The sequence below is a fragment of the Talpa occidentalis genome, unplaced genomic scaffold, assembly GCF_014898055.3.
Source record: "Talpa occidentalis isolate TD23 unplaced genomic scaffold, MPIMG_talOcc4v2.1 talOcc4.7, whole genome shotgun sequence".
In the NCBI taxonomy this organism is placed as follows: Eukaryota; Metazoa; Chordata; class Mammalia; order Eulipotyphla; family Talpidae; genus Talpa; species Talpa occidentalis.
The window spans coordinates 110,738,940-110,764,498 of NW_023605083.1; the positions used below are offsets into that span (position 1 = coordinate 110,738,940).

General features: G+C 49.9%; 1 protein-coding gene across 1 annotated transcript; it reads left to right on the plus strand.

Annotated features, from left to right (window-relative positions):
* Window positions 1–24,831, plus strand: TRIM25 (tripartite motif containing 25). Its single transcript, XM_037492296.2, has 9 exons — window positions 1–683; window positions 6,283–6,378; window positions 10,870–11,103; window positions 13,343–13,511; window positions 15,211–15,276; window positions 17,304–17,330; window positions 17,627–17,719; window positions 17,798–17,896; window positions 21,009–24,831. Exons 1-9 carry the CDS (start codon window positions 87–89, stop codon window positions 21,536–21,538), a joined length of 1,911 nt encoding a protein of 636 aa, XP_037348193.1. The 5' UTR covers window positions 1–86; the 3' UTR covers window positions 21,539–24,831.
* Window positions 24,832–25,559: the final 728 nt, after the last annotated feature.

Here is a 25,559-nt window from a genome sequence, read left to right on the forward strand (position 1 = left end):
GTCAGTTTCGTTTCCCGGGCGGTCTCGGAGCGCTCGTGCGTTTCAGGCAGGGTCGGTTCCTGCGCGCCGGGTCCCCCAGGAGCGCCATGGCGGAGCTGTTCCCTCTGGCCGAGGAGCTGTCTTGCTCCATCTGCCTGGAGTCCTTCAAGGAGCCGGTCACCACCCCATGTGGCCACAACTTCTGCGGGGCTTGCCTGGATGAGACGTGGACCTGTTCGGGCTCGCCGTACCGGTGCCCGCAGTGCCGCGCCGTCTACCACGTGCGGCCTCAGCTGCACAAGAACACCGTGCTGTGCGCGGTGGTGGAGCAGCTCCTGCAGGCCGAGCTGGCGCAGGAGGCGCTCCCCGACGGCTGGACGCCACCAGCCCGCGCACAGACCCCCAGCGCGGCCCACCAGGTGGCCTGTGACCACTGCCTGAAGGCGACCGCCGTCAAGACCTGCCTCGTGTGCATGGCCTCCTTCTGCCAGGAGCACCTGAAGCCGCACTTCGACAGCCCTGCTTTCCGTGACCACCAGCTGCAGCCTCCGGTCTGCGACCTGATGCGCCGAAAGTGCCCCCAGCATAACCGCTTGAGGGAGTTCTTCTGCTCCGAGCACCGCGAGTGCATCTGTCACGTCTGCCTGGTGGACCACAAGACCTGCTCGCCGGTGCCCCTGAGCCAAGCCACCGCCGACCTGGAGGTAGGGATGGAGGGAGAGTGCGCTGGACTAAGGGCACCGTGGTAGACATGTCCGCCAATCCTGGGTCACCAAGTGCTGTGGGGTGTGGGCCTTGCTGGGCCTGAGTTCTGGGCAGGGGCAGACAGAGTGACCTGTTGATCTAGTGACCTATATGGGTGGCATACAATGTCATCTGCCATCCAAGGCTACACTCCCTTCCTGTCCCCCCCACCCTCTTTATGATTTTCCGGGGGTGACCACTGAAGACACAGGTGGGGTGTTTGTCTTAAACCCAGTACTGCCTGATGTGGTTTTGTAAAGGGTTCTGAATATCAATAATGAGCACTGGAGGTTACCTCTGAGCACTGTGAAATCCTGGCAGCATCCATGAGGTGGATATAATTAGTTGCATTGTACATCTGAGAAGTGGAGGTGCAGAGAAGGTAATTCAGCCTTGAGCTAATACAGTAAATGACCAAGTGGACATGGAGACCCTGGCTGGTTTGAATCCACAGTTTACCATTTCTCCCTATGGCCCTGCCTCACATCCAAGTCTAAATTAGAGTCCGGAGCATGTGCCATTCCTGGAGGCTTGAGGTCATGCGCGCAAAAGCCTTTGGTGAACTGGATAATTATGGCCAGGGAGGATCATTAGGGGCAGGAGTGTTGGCAGATTCTCAGGAATCCCTGGAGATTCAGTACTCCTGCACCCCCCATAGCTTCCCTCTTGGCTGTGTGATGTGGAGCAGAGGATTTGGCCGCTGGGCCTGAGCACTCATCAGGAAATGGTGGATCAGTAAATGGCCTTAGTGGCCTTCTAGGCCTATGGTTTTATCAGGGGGTGTCACAATTTCCCCCTGTGGACTCAAAGGCGGAGACTGAAATGGTGTAATCAATCCCCCTATGGTTATATCAGTCTAGGCTCCAATGTGTGGCCTGGTTTCCTTCGGTCTCCATTGTCAGGGACAACAGGACTATCCTCCTGTTGGCAAGAGAGGATCTGAGGCTTTGGGAGGTTGGCACCAGGATCAGGGTGCAGGCCTTTTTCCCACTGGGCATCAGCCTTCCCTGGCCTGGTCTGCTTCAGATCCAAGCTAGGTTCCTCTGGACTTATTCCCAGAGTCTCAGAAACCAGACCTCTAGGTTAGGCCCGAAAGTAGACCTCTCAGGTACAACTAACTCAGGCCCCGTCACCTAGGTCTCCACCTGTCACCTGGAACACACCTAGTCTTTGGAGACAGGAGTCCTGCTCAATCCCACATCACCTGTGTGGTGTAGGGCAAGTCACTGCGATTTTCTGAGCCTTGGCTTCCTCATTTATAAAATGGGACTAACAGTATTGCTGTACTACCTCCAAGGGTGTTGGGAGGCTCTCAAGAGATGAGCTGGACTTAGTGCCTTGTGGGCAGGTCCCAGTTAGGCTGATTGACAGGCTCCAATCAGAGCTGGATGTTGAGGCCTGGGTTTGAATTCTGGCTCTGCTTCCTAGCTGGGAAATCATAAAGCAGGGTAATAATAGTACCTATCTCAGAAGGTTCTTGTGAAAATTAAATAAGACACTCTATAAATAGCGTTTTACAGTGAACATTCCATAAGAACAGCCCTTAGTGTTTCTGTTGCTTGAGTATAGGGGAGAGGAGAGCTGGAGGGAGGAGGCTGTAGGCCCCCAGTTCTTTGCCTCAGGATAGGTGGGCTTGCAGGGCCTGGGCAGCTGGCTGCTGTGTAGGGCCTCCCTGGTGGCACAAGGGGTTAAGTCTCAGCACTATGAAGCTCTTGTCAGCCACTGCGGCATGAGTTTGATCCCCAGCCAGGGAGCTAACCCACATGGCGCAGCAGACCTCTCCTGTCTCGCCTGCTGCTCCCCTCAGCAGTGTATTTCAGTAGATCCGCCTGTTCTGCTCCCCACTCTGTCTCTGGTGGATCCTCTCACCCACCCACCCCGCACCTCTGGCCCACACCCTAGCTCTTGTATGCATAAATAAATATAAAACCTTAAAAAAGTTAAAAAAAGGCCCTTCTAGCAGTTCTTATCCTTGGAGGCAAAAGGCAAGTAGAGGTAGGGCCCTTCTCAGCATCTCCTGGAGACAGGTTTCCCCACCACGAGGACCCCAGAGCGGAACCCGCACCCGGTTTACTTATGCATTGTACATGCACAAACCAGTAACTTTTATCTTGTAATAGGCCTTCCCCTGCCTGAGTTCTTTAACGAATCTCCTTTACCAGCCTTGCTGCGGCCCATGGCTAGCGGCAGCCATCCCTGGCTGGGCAGTGACCCAGCCTTGGGAGAAGGTTTATTATCTCTGCCACTGGTACCTCCCATGTGGAGTCCCCAATCTGTAAAGGGATCCTCAGTAATTAAAAAAGTTCTCTACACTTGATTCAGGGACTGTCAAAGGTATTGGGTCACTTTTGCCTGAAGCCACGCGGGCTTTTCTCCACCACTGGGAGACTGTCATATGCATAGGTTAATTGAGGATAGCAAATTTTAAAAATAGAGGGTTCAGAGGTGCATTCGTGAAGGTGAGACCGTTGGTATGCCGAGATCTCTTCCAGCTTCATTGCCTGTGAGGCGGGATCTGCCTGGGCTTGGCCTTCTGCCTTGGGCTCGCAGTTTATCTTCAACAGTTAAAGGCCAGGTCAAAGGGCATTGTCACAGAGATCAATTCTGTAAAAGGTCAGTGTCTTGGGCTTTTGGGATTGAGTTAGGGTGACCTTGGTCTCAGCTTCCAGCCCTTACATGTCACTGAGTGTGCGCGTACAGATTCAAGGTCAGGTTTTGCCTTGAATATCTTGAGTGACGTGGGAGAGGCAGGAAAGTAGAAGGAAGGCCAGAGTAAGTTGAGTCAGCTAGTTAGGGAAAGTAAATGTTTGTTTGTTTTTTCTAGAAATTTCCAGTGTTCTCAGTTTGGGCAGCAGTCTAACATTGTAACACCAGGATCTTCTAACAGCAGTTACAGGGATGTGACCTGGTGTAAACCTCTTAGTCTGTGCTTCAGTGTCCTTATCAGTAGAGGCCAGGTAACTCCCCCTCATGGGATTGTCCTTAGCTTAAATAAGTTAACACATGTAAAACACTAGAACAATGCCTGGCTTATTGTAAGCACATAATAAATAGAAGCTGTTATTATCATGGTGGTTATTGTACTTCCCTTATCTGTGCCCCAGCGTTTCTTTTGAACTGGGAGGTGGGCGACTCTGATGTTAATTATGGAAATTTATAGAAATGATGTGAGTCCTTGGATGATGTTGTCTACCTTCCTGCAAATTTACTTTTGATTCTGGAGGTGGCTAAGGGTGTAGTAGTTCTGAATGAATCACTTTAATTCAGTTTCAGGCAACTGCTGGCCACATGGAAACTGTTTGTTCATCCCTCTCTCCTGGGATGGAGCCCTTGGATCCCTGCCTTAGGTCTTATCAAGTGAAACTTGGACTTTGATTTTTGTCCTGCTGTCTCCCTGAGGCTGACAGCTCTCTCCCAGCTGTCTCCTGGAGCCACAGGCGTGGCTGTGAGAACAGCCCACACGCCAGGCTTAGCTCTGGGGGATTCCTTTCCCAGATCTTGGTCTGTTTATTAGCTTTCCATTGTCTTTTAGTAGATTTTCTTCCCAATATTCTGTCTGCTTATCTGGTTGTTCGTAGTGGGAGAATTGGTTTGAAGACCTCATCTGTTACTGAAGCAATTGTCTGTGCGAGCTTGGCCTCCTTGCTGTTCTTCTTTCATCAGTTTTATCACCTTTAAAATGGGTTCTAGTGAAGAAGCTCTTAATAATAAGGCTGACATTTAGTTTGTCCTTATTAAGATGCAGTCACTGTGTTGAGGACTTACGTGACTTCAGTTAATTCTGCTAACCCTGTGAGATGGGAACTCTTGTATCTAAGGAAATGAAGGTGAGAGGCACATGGACAACTGGGCATTAGGACTGGAGCCCTGATCACTCTGTCTCCAAACCCTGTGCTCCTAGTTTCCTTATTACACTATATCCCGTCATCAGACAAGGGAGGATCTGGGGTCTCTTAGTTCAATGCCACCCTCCAGCGACACAAGTGGATAAGCTGAGAGGGAACCAGCCACCATCCACTGCTCCACCTGCTAGGAACTGAGGGAATGGATTGAGGGTCCTGCTCCCAAGCCCTGGAAAGGACCCTTGAGACCCTCCAGTCAAGACTGAAAAGAGGACTCCACAGACACCTACGAGGGCAGGCAAGGTGTTGGAGCTTATTGAGCAATGAAAGACCAAGGAAAGAGGGCTCTGGGGAGCCCTCCCTGGACATGAGAGATTCTTTTTTTTTTTTTTTTTAAAGATTTATTTATTTTTATACAAGAGCTGGGGTACAGGCCAGAGGCGTGGGAGGGTGAGAGGATTCACCAGAGGCAGAGCAGGGAGCAGAACAGGCAGACTGACTGAAATACACTGCTGAGGGGAGCAGGGGGCGAGACAGGAGAGGTCTGCCACACCATGTGGGACCCTCACCAGCTGGCCAGGATTGAACCTGCACTGCAGAGGCTGCAGACAGCTTCACAGTGCGGCGCTCAACCCTCTGCACCACTGGCGAGGCCTGACATAAGAGATTCTGAGCTGCCAGGGCTGGGGGCCTATACAGGTTTTAGCACTGAGGCTTGAGAGAAAGGAATTAAACCTATTGGCTGAGAAGCCAAGCAGAGTAGACTTGGCTAACGTCCATTTGTCCATCTAAGTGGCCCATTTCTTGTGCTAATTGTGAGCACCAATCGGCTGCAGCTCAGCAGTCAGGTGGGGCTCATGGGCAGCTCTGGGGTGAGTGTTACATAGAAACTGTGTGCATGCAGCGCCAGTTTGACCCGGTCTAGTCTCAAGGTCTATGACTCCCTTCTTTGATAGGCTAACTTGATAAACTATGAAGAGATAACTCAGGAATGCATGGGCTGGGGAAAAACTAGTGAAAAACAAAACAAAACACCCAAAATACTATAGGCCAAAGAAACTTATGGCATGAGATGTCTGGGCCTAGAGTCAGATTTATTTAATCTCTTATTTACCAACCAAGTTCTGCCTTTGAGTCCTGCCTTGTTTTTGTCCTGTGACCCTTCCTGCCCCACCCCTAAAAGAATGAGCAGAGACAGTCAATACAAGAACGCTTCAAAAAGCCTTAAGCGGCACCTATATGTGGAAAATAGAAAACAAAACAAAGGAACAGACCAAACTAAACCAAAACCAACCCTAGAAATCCTACTGTAGAATTGACAATGTTAGAGAAAATGGGGAGTAAAGGAAAGGGGGTGGAATGAAGTTGTGGGGGACTGTGGGTTCTTTGGTGGTGGGTGCGGTATGGTAACATACATCTGAGGAGCTGTGAACCTGTGTCCCTAAATCACATACAGAAATCAATGTTACAAAAAAAAAAAAAAAGAAATCAATGTTACTTCAATAAAAAATTAAAATTAAAATAAAATTTGTTTCCTTTAAAAAAAATAACATTAGAAAAATAACAAAACAAACACACAAAAACCCAAAAAGCTACAAACAGGCAAGATTTGGGTGGTGGAAACACCTGTAGGATGGATTTACGGGTGGTCCCTGGTGTTGGTGCTGGTGGGGGCTGGACTGAGGTGCTTTTTTAACCTTGTTTGTTTCCTCCACAGACCAAGATGAAACATAAGCTGACTGTCTTATATGGCCAGATTAATGGAGCGTCGAAGGCTTTGGAGGATGTGAGAGCCAAGCAGCAGGCTGTGCGGGTGAGTGGCCCCCAGGCAGGACAGGCTCAACTCTGACCCCCATGAGGCTCATGCTGGGTCCTTGTATAGTGTTAGAGTTAAATGTCAACCTTGCAAAACATTTAAAAAGCTTTGTGTCTTACAGAGGCATGGTTCACGACCCAAACTGTGATGTGCCTATAAGTCCAACCTTGGGGAAATCATTAAAAAATTAGGAAATTAGGAAGCAAAAATGTATACCCAACCAGAGTTGCATCTGTGTATAAAGAGGAGGTATAGCTGTTTACTAGGACGACTGTAACACATTATCAGAAAGTTGGCATAGAGCAACAGAAATGTGTGCTTTCACAACAGAAATGCCTTCTCTCATAGTTCTGGAGGCCAGATGTCCCAGATCAGTGTTGATACTTTCTCTGAGGCTATAAAGAAGAATTCTTCCTTGCTTCTTTCAACTTCTGGTAGCTCAGGCATTCCTTAGCTTGTGGCTGCATCACTCTAGTCTCTGCCTCTATTTTCATGTGGTCTTTGCCCTCTGTGTCTTCTGTGTTTAATAAGGACACTTGTCATTGGACTAATCTGGGTAATCCAGGGTGATCTCATCTCAAGATTCTTAATTACATCTGCAAAGACTCTTTTTCTAAGTAAGGCCATGTTAGCAGACCCTGGACATATCTTTTGGGGGGTTACCACTCAACCACTCACAGGAAATATTAAAAAAAAATAAGACTGGAAAGAAGTATAGTAAAAAGGGTAGAATTGTTGGAGTGTTAGAAAGAAGGATGATATTTTTCGCTCTAGTTTTCAAACTTTTTAAAGATTCTTTTTTATTTATTTATGCACACAAGAGCTGGGGTGTAGGCCAGAGGGGCGGGAGATGAGAGGATGCACCAGAGACAGAGCGGGGAGCAGAACAGGTGAAATACACTGCTGAGGGGAGCAGTGGGTGAGACAAGAGAGGTCTGCTGCGCCATGTGAGTAACACCTTGGCCAGGGATTGACCTCATGCCGCAGTGGCTGGCGAAAGCTTTTATAGTGCTGAGACTAACCCCTGTGCAACCAGAAAGGCCCTCTAGTTTTCAAACTCTTTTTAAGGTTACATTTCTTTGATATTGAAAGGGGATTTGATTCTTAAATATCCGGTTCTGGAACTGCAGCACCTGTTTTTGTTGTGTGAGCTATGGCTTAATTAGATGAGATTTGGGATAGATTACCAGCTCTGTAACAGACTAGCTTGTGATACTTTGATCATGTTGGCAGCTCCTGATTCTTCCTTTTCCCATCTGCATAATGGGATAACAACTTTCTGAAGGCGACCTTGAAGCTTAAATGAAAGGATGCATGTGAAAGTACCTGGATTGGTTAGGGGACAGGTTACACTGCTGCAACAAAAGTATCCCCAGAACTCATGGGCTTAACTAGATAGGATAAAAACAGGAGATAAAAAGATAGATCTTTATTTTGCACACTGTGCAAGCCCAGGCACAAACAACCCAGGCTAGTGGGGTGGTTCTGTTCCACATGATCATTCAGGGATTCAGCATCTTTCTTTCCTATTGCAACATTTCATATTGCTACATGCAGTTTTTTCCTCATCTCTTTGAAGTTGGGTCAGCATTACATCTTTGTTCTAGAATGTGAAAGGGGAACAGGGAAGAAGAATGTTGCATATCACTTCTGCTCATGCTGCTTTGGGAGCAGCTTAATCACATGACCAAATGTAGCTTCAGGGAAGGCTGGGAAATGTGTTTAGGCAGCCATTTGCCCATCTGAAGCTCCAGGGGTATGTTTTTTTTTTTTTAAGATGTATCCATTTATGCATATAAGAACTGGGGTGAAGGCCGGAAGTGTGTGGGTGAGAGACTTCACCAGAGATAGAATGGGGAAAATAACAGGCAGACTGAAATACACTACTGAGGGGAGCAGCAGGTGCGACAGGAGAGGTCTGCTGTGCCATGTGGGTAGCTCCCTGGCCGGTAGGGGATCGAACTTGTGCTGCATAGGCCGTGGGTAGCTTCACAATGCTGCTTAACCCCTTGCACCACCAGGGAGGCCCTCCAGGGGTATTCTCTTACTGAAAGGAAAGAGTATGTATACGGGAGCATTGGTAGATTGGATAGAGAAATAACTGAGTTCCCTGTATACTGTCTCCGTTGCATGTGTTTGTTTGGTATGTTTGATTCCAAGCTACTGAGGTTACTCAAGATGTAAAGTGAAACTGCAACTTTAATAGCAGCGCTGTCCAATGGAAATACAGCGTGAGCAGCTAGCTCGAGACTAACTATATATAACCTCTGATAAATTTGAGTAACACCTGAAATTAATTTTATTGTTTGAAATGAATCTTCATATTACATTGTATGTAACTTAGTACATCCAAAGTACTATCATTTCCACATGTAGTCATTAGTATTTCATTAACATTAAAATATTAACCAAAAAAAATATTAAGATATATTATAGTCCTTTTTGTACATTTTAAATTTTATTTTGTATTAAATTTTTTTAAAGCCAATGTGTATTTTGTACTTATAACACATCTTTTTTTAAAAAGATTTATTTATTTACGCATAAAAGAACTGGGGTACAGGTCAGAGTTGTGGGGGGCTGAGAGGATTCACCGGAGACAGAGTGGGGAACAGAACAGGTGGACTGAGTGAAATACACTGCTTGAGGGGAGCAGCGGGTGAGACAGGAGAAGTCTGCTGCACCATGTGGGTAGCTCCCTGATGGGGGAATCGAACTCATGCTCTAGTGGCTACAGATAACTTCACAGTGCTATGACTTAACCCCTTGTGCCACCAAGGAGGCCCCCCCTTAATTTGGACTACCCACATTGCAAGCCCTCTTGTAGCAAGTGACTATGGTTATTAGTGCACTGCTAGAGGATGATATTCTCTAGACATTTTCTAGAACTGCTTGTAGCGTCAGGAAGGCACAGAGCATATTTCCTATGATCTAGGCAGATGAATAAAGGAGTCCTGGAGCCCTTGGTGGCTTTATCAGTGTAGGGAGCAGGAATGGCCACTGAGCAGGTTTTCTAGGATCCCATGCAGACCTGGTAAAGGAGGAGTTCTGGAGCCCTCAGGGGTTTTGCAGGCTTTTATTGGGATTACCAGGTACACAACAGGCAGGGGTGCTGGGGGGCCAGGAGGCTGGCAGTCCTCCCAGCCCCCAGCAAATCCGCACTCTCTCTGGGCTCTCTGGCGTTCTCTGCCTCTGCTTCTGCTTTTTTGCTTCTCTCTTGGCTTCTCCTTCGGCTTCTCCTGGCGTCCCCGTGACGCCGCCCTTAAAAGCCCAGTCTCAGCCCAGGTGAATCCCATCTACCTATGCCCACACCCTACTCCAGGTGCCCGCCATCAGGCATGCATTCAGGACCTCAAGGATCCATCATCTATCCTGATGGCGGGAGGGCAAAAAAGCCTGCTACTTTTTTCCTTACCCTACAATCAGGCTTTTAATGATCTTTCCATATCATTTGTAGTGAGGCAACCAGGTGCAGGGCAGGCAGGGAAGCCTGGGGGCCAGGAGGCCGGCAAACCTCCTAGCCCCAGCCAATCTTCACTCTTTCTGGGCTCTCTGGCATTCTTTCCTGGTCTCTATTGCACTCTGCTGCACTGTCCTCTGCCGTCTCCCTCTGTCCGCTGCTGCAACCCTTATATGCTCAGTGTCTTGACTCAGGTGCCCACTACCCACGCCCACACCATGCGCCAGGTCGGCCATCAGGCACTCCTGTAAGACCACAGGTGTCGATCATTGATGCTAATGGCGGGAAGACAGAACAAACCTGATACTTCCATTTATCCTACACTGCTTCTTACACTTTCCCTAAAACAATTGACTCATGAACTGTCTCCTGGGCTAAGAAATAAAACATCACCAATGCAGATAAATAAAATCCCCACTTGGCTTCTCCCTTTTTAGATCCTCCTTCCTCTCTGTTAGAAGTAGCCACTATCCTGAATTTACTCACCCTTTCTCAGATGTTTCTTTATACTTTTATAATGCATGTATCCACTCTTTAGCAATAAATACCACCATTCTGTTTGTTTCTAAACTTCACGCGGAGACCGTCAGGCTGTACGCCTTCTCTCATAGGTTGTCCTTTCCTCGTGGACACTTACCCGTGCATCATTGCATTCATTAGCTTCCAGCTTAGGCTAACTCCCAGCCTCTGTGTCCCATCTCCTCCTAATAGATGTGCAGATTGTTTCCAGATTTTTGCTGTTTCAAACGATGCTGCTTCTGAGCGTCCTTGTGTGTATCTCTGGGGCAGGTGTCTGAGAACCTTCCTAGAATTTATTCCTTGGGTTGAGTTGCTGGGTCATCGGGCATAGGTCATATTCATAGGTGACTCTGAGCACCTTCTGAGTCACTAAATACCAAATTGCTCACACTTGCCTCTTTGTACTCCCATGAAACACAGGTAAGAGGGCCTCGTGTGCTACATCCCCCCAACACCTGATAGGTTGTTTTGCCAGTCTGACGGATGCCCCCTTTTCTTGGCCTGCTTAGGAGACTGCACAGAAGAAGGTGGAGCAAATTAGCCAAGAATTCCTGGAAATGAAGGCTCTCATTGATGCCTCAGAGGCCAGCTTGACACGAAAGATCAAAGAAGAGGAGAAGCGGGTCACTGTCAAGTTTGACAGCATCTACCAGATCCTTCTCAAGAAGAAGAGTGAGATCCAAAACCTGAAGGAGGAGACTGAACTTGCTCTGGCTAAGGGGGACGAGTTCGAGTTTCTGGAGGTGGGTCTGGAGGTTGTAGTCTAAGTGTTTCTGCCTCCTGTTACTGTGTCCATTACAGGCGCACTGGGACCCTCAAGGAGCTGGGGCCGTCAGCATCCCTGAGACACCCTGTAGTCTTACTCTGTGCTGCGTGACCACCTGCCACACACTCAGGCTTAGAACATACACTTGTCATCCCATACTGCCCGTGGCTCAGGCCTCAGGGTGTGGCTTAGAGGGTTGTCTTCTGAGGGTCCCATAGGCTGCAGTCTGAATGTTGGCTGGGCTGCATTCCTTTCGGAGCTCAGGATTATTTTCCAAGCTCCTGTGGTTGAGGGCAGAATTCCGTTTCTTGTGGTCCAAGACTGGGGTCCCGGCTTTCTTGCAGGCTGTTAACTGAGTCTGCTCTCAGCTCAAGTGTCTGCCTCCATTTCTTGCCTCTCAACCGGACAGCTTTCTTCAAAGCCACTGGAGACATTTTTCCCTCCAGGAAGGTCCAGTTCCTCTTTTAAGGACTTTTGCCTGACTCAGTTAGGCCCACTGAGGGCCTTTTTTTTTTTTGATTAACTCAAAACCAATAGAATTGGGATCTCAGTTCCTTCAGTTTCACCATGTGATATAACCTAATCATAGCAGTGATATATTCACCACCATCCTGCCTGTATTCAGGGGGAAGTGATTACATGGAGTGTGTACCCTGATGGAGGGGAGGATCTTTGGGGGTCATCTTAGCGTGTTTTCTACTGCAAATACCTCCTCCCCTTCCCCCATCCCTCCTCCTCACAGTGCCTGGAGGCATCTTTCTCCAACACAGACCTCCCCTCTGCCCTTCCAGGCATCATGTTCCTTAGCCAGGCTGTAAAGGCAGGAATGGACACGGTGCAGGTTTTCTGATCCCATGCACCCCGGGTAAAGGAGGAGTCAGAGTCCTCAGTGGTTTTACGGGTCTTTTATTGGGATTTACCTAGTACATGGCAGGCAGGGGTGCTGGGGGGCCGGGAGGCTGGCAGGCCTCCCAGTCCCCAGCAAGTCTTCACTCTATCTGGACTCTCCGGTGTTCTCTGCTTCTCTCTCGGCTTCTGCTCTTCTCAGCTTCTGCTGGCATCCCTGTGACGCCGCCCTTAAAAAGCAGTCTTAGCCCAGGTGAATCCCATCTACCTCTGCCCACACCCTACTCCAGGTGCCCGCCATCAGGCATGCATTCAGGACCCCAAGGATCCATCATCTATCCTGATGGCAGGAGGGCAGAAAAGCCTGACATTTTTCCTTACCCTACACAGGCCCACATGAGGCCTGCATGACCCGATATTAAGTTTGCCAGCAGCCTCATCTCTTGCCATCTACCCTAGCCCCTGGCTGGGACACTCAGGCCCTGGTTGGGGAAGCCATGGCTGACCTTTTCCACCTAGTGAATCATGTTCTTTTTGCAGGACAACTCCAGTTTCCCCCATCTTCCTTGGATACCATTATTCTGCCATTACTGTTGTTTTAGCACGTTACCCTCATATGCTGCAGCCCCAGTCATGTTGTTTCAATGTGCTTGTTTTCATGTGTTTAGGCTGTCAGCCCCTTTCGCACTAGGCCCATCCCTTATTTTATTGCCCTTCCTCCCAGCGCCTTCAGCGCATAGCGTAGTGCCAGGCAGGTAGCCTGCCCTCCAAGGAACCCATTGACTGGGTGACTGCTGCTGGCCCACGTTCCTTGTGCAGGTCATGGGGAAGGCACAGGAGTGACCGGGAACCTTCTCTGTCTCCACGCCAGCTGCTCACCCGCGCCCAGGTGGGATGGCATTAAGTTTCATCTCACACGCTCACTCCTGACTGCTCATCCCTTAGGACACTGCTGTTCCTTTTCAGAACATGTGTTCAGAGCCAGTGCTTGAGGGATGGAGATGGGTTCTGAGCCTGCTGTGCTTTTCCAGCCCCAGCTGGAGGGGTGGAGCGAGCATTACCCAGGGGATTTGGGACACCTGACAGCTTTGTCCCTGCCTTTGATTGGCAGAGTTCTGGGCAGGACTCTTGTCATTTCTAGACTTGAATTTCTAGACTTGTCAATTCCCTTCTGTAAGGTGAGGGGCCTCTCAGTGCCTTTGGAGCTCCAGAGTGCTGCATTTTAGAGTGGCGCTTAGCCCAGTGACCTCTGACCTGTAATTTGAGATGGCTGATTGGACAGAGCAGCCAGGGGCTCAGGGAAGCAATCCCTGGCTACAGTGGCTCTGGCTTCATAGGCACTGCTTGCACTAATCTCTGGCTTATTCTAGAAAGCAGCAAAACTACAGGGAGTTACCACGAAGCCTGTCTACATCCCCAAGGTGGAGATGAATCACGAGTGGATAAAGGTCATCTACCAGAGCGCATTAGACCTTAAAAAGGAGATGAAGCAATATGTAAAGCAGTGCCAGGACAAGGCCAAGGAGCCCACCTGCCCAGGTAACCACTAGCCATCTCTGCTGTCCCTACTGGGACTCCTGAAATGGATGCATCCCTCCTTTGGGGTAGGGGAGATGGACACCATCTAGACCTGGGAAGGGGGATGGGGCTGGAGGGGAGGTCCTGAAACATCTGCCTCTACCTGGAGCGTCATGGCCAGTCTGCTTTATCCTGGGAGTGTAACATCCTTCCTAAATTATTTTGGGGGCTTGAGGTTACGGTGGGACTTTCTGAATGGGCTCTTTCTGTCTGTGATCTTGGTGCTGACTCCGACGGGATTTGAATGAACTCTGGGTTGTAAGTGTATTTGGGGGAGGTGGCTAGTTTGGGGAAATTTTGACACCTCTTTCCTTCCCTCTCTATTTGATCCACCAACAGTCCACCTGACCTCGCTCCTCTGCTCTCTGTTGCTGTTATCTGGGGCAGCTTTCTTAACAGTCCCTCTGCATCTTCTCCCATGGCAGCCAGAGAGCTTTCAGGATGCAAACCTGGGCTCGTAGCACCTTTGCCCCTTCACTGCCTCCAGGGAATTCCCATTGCTTTTGGATCACAAACTGCAGTTTTCACCCTGGCCTACAAGCTTCCTGCCTGGTCAGGCTCTGACCATCTCTCCACCCTAAGATGCCTCCTCCTTCCGTGCATCTCTGTGTTCAGGTCTCATATGCTCAGCTGGGTTAAGTGCCCAGGGCTTTTGTAGATGCCCTTTCCACTTCACCGTCTTCACTAGGTAGTTGACTCTCTCACTCTTTGCTCAGTTGAAACATTAAACTTCTCAGCAGGTCTCCCCTGTTACCAGGCCCACTCCGCCCTCAGACTAAGGTCCTTATCAGCCCTTTGCACATCTGTCATTTTACTCGTGCCAGTCCCATTTGTTTCCCCCACCAGGTTGTGATCTCTGGGAGGCAGGGGCTGAGTCTGTGTTTTCTTCAGCACTCTCCCCCGGTGCTTAGCACAGAGCCTGGCACACGCGGAATCTTTGCTGTGTGATGCAGGGGCTGGGCTTGAGTTTCAGCTCGGCAAGCTGAACATCCCTGCAGAAGGGTCTCTGATATGGGCGTGGCTCGGCTCAGGGTAGAGGGCCAAGCTGTTGATGAATTAGCCATGCATGTTACCTTCCCTCCTCCATCGGCGATCACTGGTTTAGGGGCAGAGGGCTGAGAAGGAACCCAGGAGGAAGGAACTAATGTGGATTGAGCTCTGCTTCACACCAGGCATCTTTCTTTAAATTGTTATTAAAGCATCATTATTTTACTTCCTTGCTAGTGTTTTGACAGTATAGGATTCCCACCCCCCAGTTGTAGACACTGTAGCCTCCCAACTCCCCCCCCCCCCGTTGTTACCCCTCTCTCCCCCCATCCCCTCTCGAAAGCTGAAGATCAACATACCAACATACCAGGTGTCTTGCTCTCACCAGCCACGAGAGAGGGGAGTCAACGCCTTTGTACACCCAAGAGACTGAAGCTCAGAGAGGGTTCAGAGGTCAGGGAGCTGGGTGTCGGTGAAGAAAACACTCCACCCCAGAGAAAGGCAGGACACCAAACCGGTCCCTTCTGTAACCTTGTTTCTGTAAATGGTTAGCTGGTAAGGTCAGTGGAAATGGCCGTCCGTGTAAATCCTCTACGCTCTCATCCATGGCCAAGCTGACTCCTTAGGTTGATTTAGAAGAGCAAAGAAACTAACCTTTTCTTCTTTGGCACAGGGGACCCAGGGGAGCAACAGCCGACGACCCCACACAAACCCTCATACCCTATGAAGAAGGTCCCCAGTAAGTAACTCCTCGCGGTCCCCTTGGCAGCAGCATGGCTGTGGCTGGGCCGTGCCTCTGCTCCTTCCAGATGGCCCAGCCCTTTGCAGAGCTGGCTTGTTTTGAGAACGATTTTTGACAGCAAGCTTTGTTCTTGGGTGGAGTTCCCAGAGGATATGGGAGGCTAAACCTCCTGGGGAGCACACGCTTCCCTTTTTCCCCCGTACTCCACCCCCTGCACCCCAGGCATTTATAGAAAGTTTTTTTCTTAATTTTCCCACCCATGAAATTTTAATACCACATATATATGGTCTATCTGTTTGTGTTTGTACTTTTACACAAGGATTAAGATTTTTTTCATCACTCCTCCCTCAGAATCAGTTTTTGCCCCTTCAGTGTGATGTTACCTCAGTAAGGAGCTTGTGCTTTTGAGAAGGGGGCTTGGGAAAGAACGGGCCCCAGTTTTCTCCTCTGTCAAATTGGGACTATGATGATATCCACTTCACCTGGTTCTTGTGGAATACTGATTGGGAAAGTTCTTGCAAAGCTATAAATACCCGCAGACCTGTAATTGCTTCCCTGAGAAGTCCCTGTGAATGAGGGTGCGGGTGGGGAGGGAACTCGGGGCTGTTTGTAGGTTTCAGTGGCCTCTAGCAGACAACCGTGTGGTGTCAGACTCCGGATGGCGTGGACTCAGGGGCTGGGTGCCTGGTGCAAATGGGAGGGGGTGTTCGGCTAAGCTGGAAAATCTCGAAGGGCACATTTTGGGAAAGAGCATGAAGGGCTGGGTGAAAAGGAACAGAAATCTGGTTTTCAAGTCACACCCCCACTGAAAGCTTCCTTTCGGCTGCCCCAGATCACAGGCAGCACTCAAGGCCTGAGCTGTGGGGCTGGGCGCAGGCAGGCCCAGGCCATGAACAGGAATGAATGAGGCTTCTCTGTAGAAAATGGCTCAAAATAAATCAGCAGAGGTGGGGAAATAGGATGGGGGAGGCCAAGTGTAGACGAAACTGTTGAGAATTGTGAGGCCCAGGGAGGGGGCCCTGTACCCTCAGCCGAAGTCACAGCCTTCCCACAGGTCTTCCCAAGATGCCCATCCAGTGGGGAGGAACAGCAGAGGGTTGGGAAGTGAAGAAATGGGCAGAGAGGGAGGCAACTTCTGAGAAAAGTAGGACTCTGAAGTGAGACGGAGTGGTGGTGGGGGGGGTCATGGGAGAGGCCATGTGGGCCTGAGGGAGGATCTGGTGGGGAGGTGTAGAGGTGGATAGCAGATGAGCGCGGGGCACAGCTGTAATGTAAAGCATCTGCAGGCAGGCAGGCAGGGATAAGTCCCTAACACCCCTTCTTCATGCCAGTGTGGGGAAGGTGGAAAGAGGAAACCCCAAAATCTCCTAACCCACTTAACCCTGAGTGTGGATTGAAATCATCCGGAAGGCTTGTACTCCCGATTGCTAGGCCTGCCCCTACATGTTCAGATGTAGCAGGTGTGGGGAATGCAGAATTTGCATTTCCTGCAGGTTCTCAGGTGATGCTGAGTCTGTTGGTTTGAGGCCCACACTTTGAAAACCACTGTTGTGGCTAAACTCAGTTCCCATAAGAACACACTCCACATATTTCTTAAGACTTGTGGTGCTTCACAAGCACATTTTTTTTTTTTTTTGTGGACTTTGCTGGGTTGGGGGTGCATTTTTTATTTTATGGAGATACAACTTACAGCAAAACACAAATCTTAAATGCACGGTCGGATAAATTTTGACAAATGTGTGCATTGGTGGTGCATATATTTATGTCACTGTTACATCAAGATAAAGACTATCCATTACCCCAGAAAATTCCTTCCTGTTCTTTATTAGTTGGTCCCTCCACCCATAACCATTAATGGAAGTTTCTATGCCCACAGGTTCATTTACTTGTTATATTTGCCCCTTACGTTTTTTAAGTCAAAACATCCTAGCTTCATTCTTGTGAGTGATCGTAATGATGGTGTTTTGAAAGTCTCATTTTCTTGTGCTTCAAAATAGCTAAATTCTGAAAATTTTCTTTTCTAGAAGAAGAAAAGAAAGCCAAGAAACCTTGTAAGTTAAGCATTTCTGCATCTTTTTGTCTCTTGAGGACTGCTGGGCTCAGAACTAGATGCTGGCAGGGGCCAGGGGTACCAGGGTTCTGTGTGCCATCATCTGTGATGGCAGGTGTGAGGCTGAGGGTGAGGACAGGTACAGCTGAGGGTAGTCCTGTCTAGACTCACCCGTCATGCTGGCTGTCCAGGTGTGTGTTTGTGGAAGTGGCTCCTGAATGTCCGCGTGCAAGGGGTCAGTGACCAGCAGGCCTCTTGTCATGTCTCCCGCTCACATTTCTCCCTTCTCATCCCCAGCCATTGCTGCCGCCGCTGCCCCTACCTCCCCCAGCAAGGTTCTCCCCTCCACATCCTCAGAACAGTCAGCGAATTTAAAACAAGTCCCAGAGGGTGAGTTACTGTTGGCAAAAGGGCAGTGGGTGTTCACTCTAAGTTTGTCCTGAAAATGTTCTCTGTTCTTTCATCCAGGTGCAACCAAAATGACCCCCTTGCAGCCAAATGCAATGTTTCTCAAGGCCAAGGTGCTGGAGGCCTTCTTAGCCAAGTCCAGGGCCGAGCTCCTGGAATGTGAGTAGCTTGGTCTCTGGCTCTCAGTCTCCCTGTTTGACTCTTTCGGGAGGTGCATTGGGGTTGGCCTCCCCACTGGCCAGCGACTTATCTGTTCTCTACTTTGCTGCACCCTTAATTGCCCCTGTTGTCATCATCTGCTTTTCTTTTTTCTTTTTTTTTTTTTTTTAAGATTTATTTTTTATTTATACAAGAACTGGGGTATAGGCCAGAGGCATGGGAGGTTGAGAGGATTCACCAGAGACAGAGTGGGGAGCAGAACAAGCAAATGGACCAGACACTGCAGAGGGGAGCAGCAGGCAAGACAGGAGAGGTCTGCCGCGTCATGTGGGTATCTCCCTGGTGGGCCAGGAATTGAAACCGTGCTGCAGAGGCTGCGGACAGCTTCACAGTGTGGCGCTCAACCTCTGCGCCACTGGGGAGGCCCCCATCACCTGCTTTTCTTTACCCTTCTCTAACCAGCTTAAATTCCACAACAGTCCACTGAATCTCTTCTTGTTGTCCGGTCTGGCTCACACCCAGATGGAATACAAAGCACCCCTTTCTCAGCTGGAGACACCCCTGGGTGGTCCTGTTATTGTTTCTGGCCCTCCTCTGCCATTCTCAGACCCTCCTGTGCCACAACTGCATCTCCTTGCCCCTCCCGCGCTCTGCTTCCCAGAGAAGAGAGGCCCCTGGTCCTCTCAGGCATCGCCATCTTACTTGGCTCCACACCCTCTTCCTTCTCCAAGGTCGGCCCGGGCCCCTCTGCTGTCTCTGGAATTGTAAGCTCTCCGTTAGGCTTTCTCCCTCCGCCTCTCACCCGCACTGTCTCCTGGGGCCTGCCCACTCATAACCCTTATCACAAAAGCAAAGCACACAAAAACAAAACCAGCCAAACCAGCCAAGCTTTCTTGGCTGCGGCTCTGCCTGGCCCTCCCACCCCCTTTCACCTGAATTCTGGTTAAAAATTCAAATTCCTGGGACCGGTTCCAGTTCTGCAAGATCAGGCTTCAGGGACAAGCATAGAAAGTTCTGTGTTGATCTCATTTCCTCGGTGATCCTTTTGAGGGAAGTTTGGAAAAATACAGTCCTGATGATGATCAGCACGGGTGGTTCTCAACTGAGGTTCATGTTAGACTCCCCCGGGGAGTTTTGTTCAAGTCCCTGATGCCCAGGCAGCACCCAGATCAGCTCAAATCTCCATGTTTTTCAAGCTCCCAGGGGTGAGAGGCCAAGGATCCGATTCTCATTCTACCGGGTCAGACCTCTGTCTCTTCCCCTCCCGGGACAGCTCTGCCCCTGCTTAGCAGTGGCCTCTGTGCCACCGTGTATAGAGGAGGCCCTTCTGCCTTCATCCAGCTTGATGTCTTAGTGCCACTGCTCCTTCTAGTAACCCCCACTTGCCCGAGCCGCCACCCTACCCTGGCTCCACTGACCCATGCAGTCACCCTTTAGTCTAGCCTGTTTCTTCCTTGTCTCACCAGAAAGGGGTGGATTTCTCGCAAGATCCTTCTAGGGCTCGACCGCTCTACCTCTTCCTTTTGCACCCAATCCCATATTTTCACATCTCTAGCGCCCTCCACTTGTGCATACCTCCAAACAGTGACCAAAACCTATTAATGAAAAGTGCTCTGGGTCCTCTTTTCTCTTTGCTCAGTGGGTATCTGCGGGTATCTCGGTTTCTTAGGGCTGGCCTCCAGGCCAGCTGGAGCTGACTCCCCCCAGCCTCTGTGGCAGTGCCGAGTCCCCTGTGCTCTGTGACACAGCCGTGTAAGGAGGGAGTGAGGTTCTAGCATCTTAGTACCATAGAGAACACCTTCCCCAGCCCTTTCATCTTACCTGGGGAACAAAACCCAGACCCCAGAGAAGAGCATCCTGCCCTCAACCACTTCACAGGGGAGTGGCCTGGGATGGTGAACTCTAAGGGGTTATTCCTCTCTGCCTTGCTGCCCCATAACCTGTCTCTCCCGGGGATCTGGGCCCCCCTACAAGGGGAGGGGCAGAGATGGGCATGTCTTGGGAGGAGATACTGGGTGGAGACAACAATCAGCTGAGCTCTGTCTTCAGATCTTCAGAAACTGGGTAGAAATAGGGCAGAAAGGGAAGGAAGGCCATACCAGCATTCCAGGCCAGGACGTGTATGTGTGTGTGTGTGTATGTGTGTGTATAGTTATTTATATCATTCAGGTCCTCTCCCTGCTTGCAAACTTCAGCTGGCACTCTGCTGCTCACCAATCAAAGTCTAGGCCTTTTGGGGCTCCCTGGTAGCCTAGGGGTTACGTCTCAGCACTGTCACTGCTATGGCCTAAGATCGAGTCCCGGCCAGTGAGCTACCCACATGGTGCAGCAGACCTCTCCTGTCTCGCCCAGTGCTCCCCTCAGCAGTGTATTTCAGTAGATCCACCTGTTCTGCCCCCCACTCTGTCTCTGGTGAGTCCTCTCACACCCCGCGCCTCTGGCCCAGTTCTTCTATGCAAAAACAACAAAGTCTAGACCCTGTAACTCTCTAGTCCGTGGCCCCAGCATTCCTCCTTCCTCCTGCCTGCTCCCAGCTGTGTGCCTTTGAGGCCCCAGCACACACCTCCCACCCTGTGGCTCCAGGTCTGCTTTTGCCATCCCCTCCCTCATTCCGCTCTTCTCTCTTTAATTCTTCTCATCTTCCTGCTGCTCAGCTCAGCATCTGGCTACCTGAGAGGTATTCCCTTGTGCTCTTCCGCCCCTCCAGTAGAGCCCATGGCTGGGAGTCTGTGCGCCTGACCCAGGTAGCGCTGCACTTTGTGGCGGAGCTTGGGTCGTGGTGTAGTTACCGTGGCTGGCTTGCCACGAGGAGGGTGAACTCCCTGAGACAGACACCGTGTCTCTCTGCTTCATAGTTATGTTTCTTGCACCAAATCTGGCATGAATCAGGTGCTTGGTCATTGGCTTGGGGTAAATGAATAGACAAACAGATGGGTGGCTGATAGATGGGCAAATGGCTGGATTGGTGGGCAGACAAATGGACAGTGTCTGGCTGGCTGGCAAGGATGGGTGGATGGGTGGATGACACAGATGAATAATACTGGGGGAGAGGTTTAAAAATGAGCACACTTCGGGTTCCTTGTAACTGATTCCTTGGGGTCCCGTTCCTTAGATTCCACAAAAGTCATCTTGGACTACAACACCTCACACAACAAGGTGGCTCTGTCTGGGAACTACACCGAAGCTTCTGTGGCTGACACCCCCCAGAACTACCGACCTCACCCCCAGAGGTTTGTGTCCTGCTCTCAGGTGATGGGCCTGCACTGCTACAAGAAGGGGATTCACTACTGGGAGGTGGAGATGCAGAAGAACAGCTTCTGTGGGGTGGGCATCTGCTATGGCAGCATGGACCGGCAAGGCCCCGAGAGCCGGCTTGGCCGCAACAGCGCCTCCTGGTGCGTGGAGTGGTTCAACAACAAGATCTCTGCCTGGCACAACAACGTGGAGAAAACCCTGCCCTCCACCAAAACCACGCGGGTCGGTGTACTTCTCAACTGCGACCATGGCTTCGTCATTTTCTTTGGGGTTGCCGATAAGCTCCACGTGATGTATAAGTTCAAGGCGGACTTTACTGAAGCTCTGTACCCAGCCTTCTGGGTGTTCTCTGCTGGTACCATGCTCTCCATCTGCAGCTCCAAGTAGGCAGGCCCTATGCTTGGACTGCTGTGGGGTCCCCAGAACTTTAGTGAACTCGCTATAAATCAAATCTCTTAGAGAACTTCCCTGACAGTCCCCAAGAATTGAAAGAATAGAAGGGGACTTGGAAGGAGAGACGGTGAGGAGACTGGCTAAGAGAAAAGGGGTTTGGCCAGAGAAAGGGGTGGAGATGATTGTGTTGTGAGCAAGGAAGCGTTTCGACTTCCAGGTACTCGGGACAGGGCGGCCTCCCCTGCCCCACCCCTTGTTCTGGTAGATCTCCAGGCTGCTGGCCAGCTGGCCAAGGCCTTGGGGAATAAAGTCATTGTGCCCCTTCCTCTTACACAGCACCCACACCCCTGCAGGCTCTTCTCGGGCTATTGGATGTGTGCGCCTTTGCTCTCTGGAGTAGCCTTTCCTGCTTTGATAATTCTCTATGCAGCTATTCAATTCTAGAATTTAAAAAATTGCAAATCATAGAATTTCAGTACTACTACTCTCCTATGTACATGTATGTGTGTGTGGAGGGGGCGGTGAAAGGTATTTTCAGACTTTTGGTTATTTCCTGTGCTTGAAGGCACCTCTCCCAGCAGGTCTCCACCCAGTTTCCCAAAGAAGCATGTTCTTTTCCTTTACTGGAAAACAGCCCAGCTCCTCTTCCTGACCTGCACACCTCACCACCTCATCCAAGATTTCCAAATGTTTACTCAAGCAGGAAATTTTTCAGTCTGGGATTTCACACCATGAGCCAAGTCAGCCTGTACTGAATTATGATTCAAACTCGAGGTGACCCAGGCCTAAAACCCTCTCCCAAGTATTGCAAAAGGTACTCAGAAGCATCGTCAGCAGAGACACCACACTGTGGCTACTGTATGGAGCCTTGCTGGAGGCCTTGCTGTAGCCTAGGCTTTGGGGTAAGGAACTCCACTGGTAAGTGGAACCCTAACCAGGCCTATCGGAAATGTGGCTTCCCTCTTATTAGAGCATCTTTCTTCTTATGGATCACACTGCTCGGTGGACTGGCAGAGAGGCTGGACTGGCAGGTGGAGGCAGGCCACTGACCCAGTGTCAAGCAGGAACAGCTAAGCACAATATCCAAAGCAGCTGTCGCACAGACAGACCCAGGGGACCATAGTAGTTTACCTGCTGGGGTGACTGTGACCCAAAGGGCCTTACAGAAGATGTCATGGGAACAGCCACATTGCTATTCCTCCCGGTTTCAGGCTGCAGACTCAGCGCTGGCCCTCACCTGGCACGAGACAGGGGCATGTCACCGGCCCCAGCTGCTGTCTTCCAGGTGTGCAGGTTGAGCAGGCAGGCTAGATTGAGGAGACCTTTAGGACCAGGGGGGGCAGCTACAGGGCTGTTAGCACAAAAAGTAGCCAAACAGTCCAAAGGGTTATTTTCCTGCAGTGTTTCTGTGTAGTGAAGATAACCTCAGGAGTTAATGGCCACTAAGGGGCAGGAGTGCATGGAGTGCTGGCATTTTCCAGAATTCCTTCTACCCTGATGTCTGAATATCAATCAGCCCATCCCCAAAGTGGGAGATCTAACCTCTTGTGGCCTTCTCAAGAGAGGAGCTCAAGCCAGGCTCCTTGTGGTATTTAAAAAAAGGTCACCACTGCGAAAGTGGGGCCCCATACATTTTCATGTGCATGCTTGAGAATGAACACTCTGGCCTTGTGCTGGAATTCCATGGCCTTGTGCTAGCATACTGTGATGCTCTGGTCAGGCCCAGGAACTTGGTGTTGATCTGGGCCAGCTCTGATCAGGCCTTTCACTGCCGTGGGAGAGAGATTGTCTGTAGGGAACACATCCCTGCAGTAGCTGAAATGTGGATTTTAAATGTTTTCTTCTTCAATACTTGGGAGAAAAATTCCTTGGTGATTCTTCTCTGCTTTTGGAGATGTTCAATAGCATCTTCATCGATATGAAATAAAAGCCCTGGCTGAAGCCAGTTCATACTTGGGAAACAGCAAGGCTGAGAGGAAGAGAATGCCAAAGATGAATCCCTGGGCCCTACTCTGGCTCCTCTGTAGAAAGGAGGGCAACAGAGAGGGCTCTTCCCTGCTAACGCATAGCTCAGGTAGGGAAGCTCACTAAGTCCCTCTGTTTATGAGAGAGGCAGGTAGGTAGCCCAAGCTGAGTCCTGTGCAGGGGGCTCTGGAGATGTGAATTGAGGCTTATAAGCCCCTAATGTCTTGACCTTACATCTCCCCCTCCCTTGCAAGGCTGCTACCCAACCCTAGAGTCTGAGAGTTGGGGGGAACCCTTGTAGTCATTGACTTATTCTGCATAGTAAGTCAGATGCAAGATAAGAGGATGAGTCCATTCACCACTCTTGCCATCCCATAATAGAGGAGCTGCTGCTTAAGAGTGTGTGAGGGAACCACCCTTGTAGCCTGGCGGATTACTAGAAATTCCCGAAACAGAGAATTACAATCCCAGGCATCAGGGGCTGTCTCTGTGCCCCTGGCATGACGCACCAAAGTCAGTTCTTGTATTAGTCAAGACTGGCTGACCCTCATTTTACTTTCTCTGAAGTAAATCTGCGATCTCTAATTTAGACTGATATAGTATCTCTTACCTTATTCTCATCCCTCCCCCACTATTGGTTTTAATTAATTAGGGGTATTTGAGCTATTCTTTCTTGAACTTACTCTTTTAGAGTTGATTCTTCAGAAGATAATCAGGCTAGAGAGACAGATCTTTTGAAACCGATGAGAAATACTATGGCTGGCCAATACTGGCTGACGTATAACAAAGCGGTGTTTGATTTCTTTGCATCCTATTGCTTGTAGAAAATGGTACCCTGGAGCTTCAGAGCCCATCCAGGTCCCACCCAGCTGCCCCCAGGGGTTGAGACATCAGCAAATCTGCAGCAGGTTGGAGGCCCGCTATGGGTGTGGCACCCCTCAGGAGGCATTTGATAAAGGATTCCCAGTCCTTGTGGCCTTTGCTGCAGAACTTCTGAGGATGGGACATGGGGAGAGAAGTGGGCGGTATGAGAAAGGTACCCCATTTACTGCTAATCAGCATGATAATGTCAGTGCTCACGTTATTTTTTCTGTTGTATATGTTGGGAATCACCTATAATAAAACGTTTTAAAAAATACGAAAAAAAGAAAAAAAGGGCCTCCCCTGGTGGTGCAGCAGTTTCACGCTGGGCTGCGAAGCTGCCACAGCCTCTGCAGTGCCGGTTCGAGATCCCTGCCTCCGGCGAGGGTCCCACATGGCGCGCAGACCTCTCCTGCCTCCCGCTGCTCCCCTCAGCAGTGTACTTCGGTCCTTCTGCCTGCTCTGCTCCCCGCTCTGGCTCTGGTGAATTCTCTCACCCTCCCGCGCTTCTGACTGTACCCTGTGCTTGTATAAATAAATCTTAAAAAAAATACATATAACAAAAAACAGACCAGGCCTTGTACCATAAGCAAAATGTTTGTGTTTCTCCAAATTCATTTTGAAACCCAGCTCCCAATGTGGTGGAAGTTATCCTTGTTTGAATTAGGAATTGCAGGATGTGTAGATTTGAGATTGTTCTAAAAGAATTGGACTCGATCCTGGTGGGGTGATGCTAAATTCATAGAATTTTCCCAGTAATAGTCATGCCTTTGTTATTTGTGTGCCCCTTGGGTTTAGGCTAGGGGTGGAGCTTCTCAGAATGGGGACTGACATCAGAAAGGACAGGTAAGAATTAGGGGGTGGTTGGAACTTTGAACTATCCTGACCTCCAGGAAAAGGGGCTGGAGGCTGAGTCAGAAATTGTGGCCAGGGAGTCAATCAGTTGTGCCCATGGAGACCACCAAAACTCTGGACACTGAACCTCCACCAAACACATTGCTGCACCAGGAGGGTGATGCCCCCTGATCTGCAGGGGGAGGGAACCAAGTTCTGCCTTTGGAACCCCCCTAGATGTTGCTTTGTGTATCTCTTCATTGGGCTGGTTTTGATTTGTATCCTTTATAATAAAGTGATAATCATGTACATAGCACTTTCTTGAGTCTTGAGTTCTGGTGAATTATTGAATCTG

Coding starts and splice junctions, on each gene's coding strand:
- TRIM25 (XM_037492296.2), top strand. CDS start 87: ATGGCGGAGCTGTTCCCTCTGGCCGAGGAGCTGTCTTGCTCCATCTGC. Junction 13,512..15,210: donor CAAGGAGCCCACCTGCCCAG/GTAACCACTAGC, acceptor TCTTTGGCACAG/GGGACCCAGGGGAGCAACAG. Junction 17,331..17,626: donor AAAGAAAGCCAAGAAACCTT/GTAAGTTAAGCA, acceptor TCTCATCCCCAG/CCATTGCTGCCGCCGCTGCC.